The sequence below is a fragment of the Vidua macroura genome, chromosome 1, assembly GCF_024509145.1.
Source record: "Vidua macroura isolate BioBank_ID:100142 chromosome 1, ASM2450914v1, whole genome shotgun sequence".
Taxonomy (NCBI): domain Eukaryota; kingdom Metazoa; phylum Chordata; class Aves; order Passeriformes; family Viduidae; genus Vidua; species Vidua macroura.
In genome coordinates this window covers 70,028,144-70,036,287 of record NC_071571.1, presented here as the reverse complement: position 1 = coordinate 70,036,287, position 8,144 = coordinate 70,028,144, and the positions used below count along the sequence as shown (strand labels likewise).

The 8,144-nt window shown below is 44.9% G+C and overlaps 1 protein-coding gene across 2 annotated transcripts in view; it reads right to left on the bottom strand.

Annotated features, from left to right (window-relative positions):
- Positions 1 to 525: 525 nt before the first annotated feature.
- Positions 526 to 8,144, bottom strand: part of SLC22A23 (solute carrier family 22 member 23) — a 109,336-nt gene continuing 101,717 nt past the window's right edge. For both annotated transcript variants that reach the window (XM_053985737.1, XM_053985747.1), the window contains 2 exons: positions 4,546 to 4,899; positions 526 to 4,433 (listed from right to left, as the gene is read on the bottom strand). In XM_053985737.1, the coding sequence (XP_053841712.1) occupies positions 4,364 to 4,433; positions 4,546 to 4,899 (424 nt within the window). In that variant the 3' untranslated portion in view covers positions 526 to 4,363. The remainder of the gene's footprint in view (positions 4,434 to 4,545; positions 4,900 to 8,144) is intronic.

The window sequence follows — 8,144 nt, the reverse complement described above, 5'->3', positions numbered from 1 at the left end:
ATCAGCTTCTGATACAAACCAAAACTAAACTACTAGTGCTGCTTCTAGACAACTGTCCTAAGCACCTGATGAATTTACCTTGCTGTGGTGCCACAATCAGCAATTAAAACCTGTAACTGAGAGGCTGCTGCTGTAGAAGGCACAGCTGCTGAGTCTCTTGTCCAGAAGGGTTTGAACACCCAGTGGCTTCAATGTCTCAGATTTGGTGTGGGTGCAGAGGGCCCCTCCTTACCTGGTGGGAACAGCTGCCTGTCCTTGGCTGTAGTTCAAGATCAGAATAGCAAAAAGCAACTGTTGAAGGGTATTTTATTTTTAATTTACACCACCCAGGAAACAGAGTCAACTATGCTTCTGTAATTGACTGTAAAGGATAATTACTTGCAAATCAATGTGCTGTTTTAATTAGCCTGGTTTACAAACAGCTCATTCTGTTTGTAGAGCAGGGTAGGGCTATTTGCTGAGGCATCAGCTGCTGCTGGGTGTTTGAGATGTCACTGCAAGGGAGCCAGACGAGGGAGAGCAAACTGATGGGACATCGTCGTTTTATTCTGTACATTTACATACAAAGTTCTTCTCAGTAGGTACAACAGATGTAACATCATGCAGACATTTAGCTTGTAAGACTGTTTTCAGTACTTGATTTAAGCTTGTGCTATGAGGAAGCACCACCAGACTATTCATGATCAAAACATACAGTAACAAGATTCTTTAAAACTTCATCAGAAACTGAAATGGGGAGGGAGATCTCGCCCACTAGACAAAACACACCGTACTCCTTTCCCGAAACATTTTACACAATACATTTAAAATGAGGTTTGTAATTCAATTTTTTCTTAAAAAAAAAAAAAAGTTACAGTGGGGGAGATCGTCCCCCCACTCAATAGTGTTGTCTTATGTGCCGGCTACAGGCGCAACTTGACTTGACATTCACAGAGTTCAGTTAATGGCACTTCTGCTTCCAATTTGGTGACCAATAAAGTGTTTGTCTCCAGGAAATGGCAACAGTTAAGTAAAATACTTCCACTAAAAAGGACAACAAAAAAAGCCTGCTCAGTGAAACCCAAAAGTAAATCACACAACCCCCTTTCAGAGTGGCCACAAAACACTTGCAAACAGATGTTATCCATTTGCAGTGTGTCCAGCAACAAAAGCAGTAGTGAAACCTTACAAGGGGGACAAAGCCCCCAAGATCAAGCATAATGTCACTTCACATTTTTGTTTGAACTTACAAAGATGGAGAAAGCCCTTAAATGGTAAACGCAAAGAAAAATCTACTGATGGGCTTAGAGGTTACTGAAGGTTCACAGAAAAAGGCCAAAAATGGACAAGACAGCTTGGACTGCTTCTCCTGTTGTGGTGGCCAGAAAGAGCCACCTGAGAAAAGCCTTTCCTGGTGATGGCTGCAGAGGAGACATGGCCAAAGAGCCAATGGTGCAGCAGGCTGGGACCCCAGCAGAGAGTCCTGTCCTGCTGCAGGACTAGACAAGGCAGGGCAAGCATCCCCACGCTTCCTTTCTGCCCTGCTGCATCACCTGGTACCTGGCTCCTCCACAAAAGATAGGTTTAGTGAAAGCTTTCCAACTCCGTGAGCATGTGTGGAAGAACATAATCATCCCAGAAGTGTTCATGTTTTCAGGAAAAGGAGCAAAACTAGAACTGCCAAAGCAGAAGTTAGTTTTTACTTTATTGTGACAGAGGCAGAGGGCCAGACTGACTAGAGAAGCTGGGGCTCCCTTCATTGCAGATCAGTACCGACTACCTGGTTTCAAGCAAAAAAGCAGCAAATCAAATCAACTTAATAAGATCTTTTTCTTAACAAAACAAACAAACAAACAATCAAAAATATTGCTGCATTTTCCTGTCATCTAATGTATTTATTATCTAAATGTTGATATGTTTAAACAAGTATTCTTTTCCCTGTGCCTGTCTGTCATCGGAGAGCAACCACCAGAATAGGAAACGATAAAGCGCTGTGGACAACAGCGGTGAGCTCACCAGGACCACTGACAGTGCTGGAAGCAGCCGGGTTTACAGGCCTGTGGATGGTCTGCAAGAGCTGTACCACAGCTTGAGCACATGGGCCACGAAGAAGACCATGAAGGAAGGAGCCACTGGCTCCACAGCACGATGGATGGCAGGGTGCTGCTTTCTGCCTCTGCGCTTGCACCTTCTCCTCTCTCAGGCCCTTTTTCTCTTCCCTGAAGCCTTGCTTTGCTTCTTCAGCTTTTTGTCGTGAACCCATTTCTTTCGTCCCCCGAACATGTGTGGCTTGCAACAAGCATCTCACATTGAAGGCAAAAGGTACTGCACAAATTTGGTGTGTGAATACTGCACGAGTGGGGAAGGGCTGGGTTCTTTCCTCAGGTGAACACAGACTGCAAAGGTCTCGGCACAGAACAAAAAGAAACAGCTGCACTCAAGCCTAACAATAAAACTTGAGTGTAAGGAAGATCAGGCTCTTGCTGTCACAGCAAGTTTAGCAAAGGTGAAAAAAACCAGTAGTTTAACCCTGGGCGAAACTACCATCAACTGGTCCAGTGTTTCTTACCAGGCTCAAGAAGAACCCAAATGTCCACATCATCCTCTGTAAAAATTAGCAGCTTTAGGACAACATTGTTACTCTGAACACAACCACCTCTGTTGCTTCTGTAGGTCTGCCTGTCCCCTTGCATCCGTCAGCGTCTGAGGCTGTGCTACTTTACTGCATGGCCTGCCGGGGAGCATGGCTCTTTGATTTATTAGGAACTGTAAGAGGACATCGGCAGCCTAATGGAGGATGGAAATTGTTAGGTACAGCAGTTAATCGACAATATATACAGCAAGGGAGGAAGGGGGAGGGAAGGTAGAGGAGGAGAGTGCAAATGAGCACTTTCCCTGCATACGAACGCAAGATGTACATCAAACAAAGTGGCAATCATACGGACACTCAGTACAACACTGACATCCTGCTTCTCTGCTTGAATGTCTGCACTACCGAGCAATCACAAATGGATGGCCTGAATGGGAAAGGACAAGAGGGAGGGAGAGAGGGGAGAGTTAACTACAATTCAAGAAAGCTGTTTACAAGGTCCTTGCATTGAACTAGATCCTCACGTTTGAGTGAGAACCAAAAGCCAATGGCCAAAGGAAATAGTTTGGGGGCTGGAGGAGAGAAGTCAAGTGGCCACTATCGAAGTGCCATCTGCACAGCAGGAGGTAAACTGGATGTTCACTTTGTATAGAATTAATAAAATTTAAGTAAACTTTTTTTCCTGAACTAAAATCTTACAAGAGCAGTTGGGAAAGTGGGGGAATAAGGGTGAGTTCATTGTATATTCTTGGGTCAGAACCAGAACACATAAGAGCCCAAGACAGTTCAGTAAGTCATTATTCACAGGCTACTAATTAATTCCTTTCCAACAGTCATTTAAGCAGTTTTTTCCACTTAAATTGAAAGCCCAAACCCTGATTCTAAAAACATTTAAGACAATAAATACCAGGACACTCATTTCCCAGGAGCAGAAATTCCAGCTATGCTGCCTTTTGGAATAAAGGTATAGATCATTGCCCATGCTCCTTATTATTTGTCACTGCTGATCTGTGCTTTTTTCCTGGAGCAGTCAGAGATCCTGGGCCTCCTGATAATTGTAACCATTCTAGACAAAACTAATTTTTGCATCATTAGTCAAATCATTTGCATCACCTACATTATAATTAAGGACCAGTGGCAACCACCTAAAATAGATGAATATATTCTTAAAATGCAGAAAGCTGATTCTTATTGAAAAACCAGCTTGTTGGGGTAGGATTTTCTCCAATGCATTTAGTGAAAACAAAAAGGGACTAATTTAGAGAGTAACTTTTAGGTGCACATGGGCTATAAAGACAAATATAAGCTGCCTAAAATGCAGTCAGAGTTTGAGTCACAACAGTTTTTGCTTTGCTTTCTCTTTTTTTTTTTTTTCCTTTTTTAGTGTATACAAACACAGCAGGCAATCTGGGCCTTTCTAGACAGGCAGAAGAATGTTGCACAAGTCTAAGTCAATTCAACTTTGCAGTGAATCCCTCTTTCCTTTAAAGAAACACAAAAACAAAACAGAAAACAACACTCCCCCTCCCCCCATGGTTTCTTTCTTGGAATGGCTGCACCTCTTAAAAGATGGCTTCATTTTTGTGATCTATGAAAGGAAAAGGAAATAAAGTGCTTCTTGAGAATAAATCAAAATAAATATACATATTTAATGGCAGGAAAAAACGAGTTCTGAAGGGCTACTGCCAGCCAGGTCTTTTCTCAAATGAGTCTTTTCCCCCAAAACTTTTCAAGAGTAATCTGCACAACTGTTGAAGATGCCAAAATTTGCTTTAGTAGCAGAGTTGAATTCCTCTAAGTTTGTGTCTGCTCCATCACTGGTTTGTAAAATCTGTGCAAAACACCTTTGCCCGAAGTGCAACTCCTCCCGCACAACAGCATCAAATAAAATACAAAAGGAAGAGAAGAAATATAAGAAGGGGAAATAAAATAATTAAAAAAGAAAAAAAGGAGAAGGAAAAAATCCACCCAGTTACATCGACTTCATCCCGTTGGCAGTGGTGTTCTCCGAGATCCCGTCACTCACAGCTGCTGAGTCATGGAGGCCAGAGTAATCCTTGAGTTCAGAGTTTGTCAGGAGCAGGGGCTGCTCCCCCTTCTTGTGCGGCAGGAGGGGCTGCCGGGTGTAATGTTCCCCATCGGGGATGTTCTCAGGCAGGTTCTGGTTCTTGCTCTCGGGCAGCAGTAGGATGCAGATGATGCAGATGAGTGTGCAGCAGGCAAAGATGACGTGGTGGAGGAAGTAACCCTTCTGGTTGTGGAGCTCCATGATGGGGGCAGTCAGGCGGCCGAAGCCCGCGCTGGCCAGCACCAGCCCCAGCCCGCCTCCCCTGCAAACACAAGCAGAGGGGAAATAATTACACTAAAGTATCATTTCACACCCATTTAACTGCCCCCATATAAGAAGAAGAGAAGCTTTACCATGTGAGTGTGTAGCTCTAAAGTGCTCCCAGTCCCAAGTATTCCCATGTTCGGTGAGGGAAAAGCAGATTTTGCTTAGCATGCCACCCTTCTCCACTTGGACAAGACACACCAAGGAGCAATAAGTGCAGAAGTCAATTTTGGCTGCCTCTAAAGTATCTGGCACCATTCAGCAGTGGAGGCAGGAGATTAGACTTTACAAGCCACTGCCTTGATCCATTTTACCAAATACTGAATACTGGAATATTTTTCTACATAAAATCATGTTATGGCTGGAACTTCTCAAACATTGGAGATCTAACAAAATGCATAATTTTCAGAAAAAAAAAGAAGTGTGAAAATAGACTCATCTTCCTCCAGCTAGAGGCACAGAATCTGCTTGTGAAAGGCTAGTTCAGTGCTCTCTCCTGATGCTTGGCTATGCAAGCAAACTCTCTTGCAATTCCTAGTCTTGCTCATCAGCATCTCTCCAGACTCTGGTGCAGGAGGCCTGGCACACCTCACAATCCTGGGTCTATCTCTGCTGGCTGCCCCCGCAACAGAAATGGCACTGTAGGTGTTTCTTTGGGGTGGGCCATTCCCTCCTGCTGTGACATGACTGAGGTCTCCTGCCAGCAGAGTGTCATCCTTAAATCACTCATTTTAACAAAAATCTGTAAGAGTGGCAGCTCGTCCTTCATTTTCCAAAGACTCTGCTGCCTGCAGAGGGAGACCTCCCTGTGAGTTTAATCACTGGCACCCTGCTTCCCTACTAAGCCTGTGAGGGCAACACACTTCCTCAGGGAGATGCCATCTATTCCCAAACCCTCTGCAGATCAGAGGGGTTCAGTTCCTGGCCCAATGCAGAACTGTTCCTATCAACAAAAACTGGCCCTTACAGAAGACCACTTGCAGAAGGCAAATGGACTGCTTTATGTCAAATATTTGGGAGAAAAACAGTTTCCCTGACTATTAAGCATCCTGGAAATCACTGTACAAATAAACCTAAAAATGCCAAATTCACTCAGCCAGCCATAGTGTTAAAGCTAATCTTCACTCAATCCTTTCCAAAATCCACTGCTGCTTACTTGACAGCTGAAGTACAGCAAACATAGGTTTCAAAAGATGCTCTTGGGACGCTGACTGGATCAAAAATTCACGTATGTATGTTCCAGTTCTTCACACTCAGTAGAGCATCTTTCACAGACAACAGCGACTTCCCCAAATGCTGCAAAAGCCCTTATTAAAAACTTGCCAGCTTTCTGATGGCAATTTAGAAACCCAGCTGAATGCAACTATTGTGCAACTGGCCTCCCTGCAACTTCATTAATACACTCACATGAGTAATTGACACAACCAGTCCCAAATGCATGGCAAATCTCTCTCCAAGTTGGCTCTGGAGCAACAAAAGCCTGGCTCATTTACATCAGTGATTGCAATGGCTAAATTGTATCTCAACCCCCCTGAGAAAGACCTGAGGTGAGTTTTAAATGCTGCTGTAGAAGGACATCAAGCAAGCTGAAAGAAAACGGGAAAAGGCAACAACAAAGACGGCTCTGTCATTTATGGGTCAAGTGGCTTCAGATTTACAGGGGGGGGGAAAGTTTTTCCATATGACGTCAGTAATCAGAGTAGGCATTACTTTTTCCAGTGCCATCAAAACCTGGCAGAGGAAGGCTTGAAAATACATTTTGGAGTGTCCTAAAAGGAGTTTCTTTAAGGTTTAACTGCACTGTAGATGTGAAAATGTGAAGGGAGAAAAAAAAAAAAAAAAGAAGAGAAAACTGAAAATACTGTCAGGAATTTTTTGTTGTTTCTGTGCACATCAGGAAAACAGCTATAGGGCAAAAGAGGCAGCACGCTCATGATTCACACTGTTTTTGCAGGTGACAAGGGGCAGCAGGTGGAAAAGAAAAACATTCTGAGTGCTTTGGGGCATTGCTCCTCCTCAGCACAAGGAATCCCACGGCAGGGGCCAGTGTCTGTACTGCAAACACTCCAGATGCAGAGCGGAGCCTGGAGAGGGAGTGCGAGGGCTGCTGGCACCCATAGCGAGTCTCAGCTTTCTCCCTTGCACCTCTGCCTGCCAGTGGCTGCTGTGGGGGCGCTTTCCTATGGCATGGCCCCATGGATGGTCAATCACACCCACTTTTCCAACTGCTGCCCACTGACAGTGGGGAGGGATGGTTTGCATGAGGTTTATGGTCCTAACGTGGGCAAATTGCAAAATTTAAAATTCTGTCCTCAGAAAGGTCCTGCTTGTTCATGGGGTAGAATTTCCTTGCTTGCTGCCTCAGTGTTTTGCCAGAGAGCAGCAAGACATCCTCACTGACATCCTAAGGGAAGGGTCTTGTCCTTCTCAGCACTCCTCAGGAGAGCAGAGAATTGCTACTCCTGTCTTCAGACAGCATGTCTGCATTGAGCAAATGGGTCAACACACAACATGGCTCAGAGTACAAGTGAGCCGGAGAGATGCCCAGGCTAAAGGAGGCTTTGGGAGAGCTCCTGGTCCAGCCTCCTGCACAAAGCAGGGCTAGCATTGAAATCAGATCAGGTTTTCCACCTCAGCCACTACTCAAAGTCAGCCTGAAAACCCCCACAGCTTTTCCCTGCCCATACATAAGGGACATTTTGTGCACTCAGTCCTAGGCCAGAGATTCAAGTAATACACCAGCATACCCTTGGCCTCATGGAGCAAGCACCACCTTTGAGCAGCCAGGCCTTATTCAGGTCCCAGTAAACAGCTCTGCATTCCACTGTGTTGAGGAATACATTCAGTGCAGGTAGCTGGGTGGGCAAGATGTGGTGTCAGCTGCAGATTGAGCCCTGGGGGGTGGGACTCCAAGATGAGAGGCTGTGAACTGGTGCAGAGCCTCTGTGTGAATGTGAATGAGCAGAGTGGCTCCTGGATGGTCAGACAGGAAAGTTTCCTCAACAACTGGAAATTTGGCTTGAGGCAGCTGTTGATGGGAAAAGACCCTAATTCAGCCATTGCTGCCCAGTCTTTGGCTGTGTGGGCACAAAAGCAGGAGACTGAGAGAAAAAGCCAGAACCATCTTCTACTTGATAGTAACTGAGTATGTGGAGGATGAGGAGAGGACATGCTATATTTTGTTTAGCCTATTCCTATTTAGTAGACATACAGGCTGTAGTGGTGTGAAGATTATTCCATGAG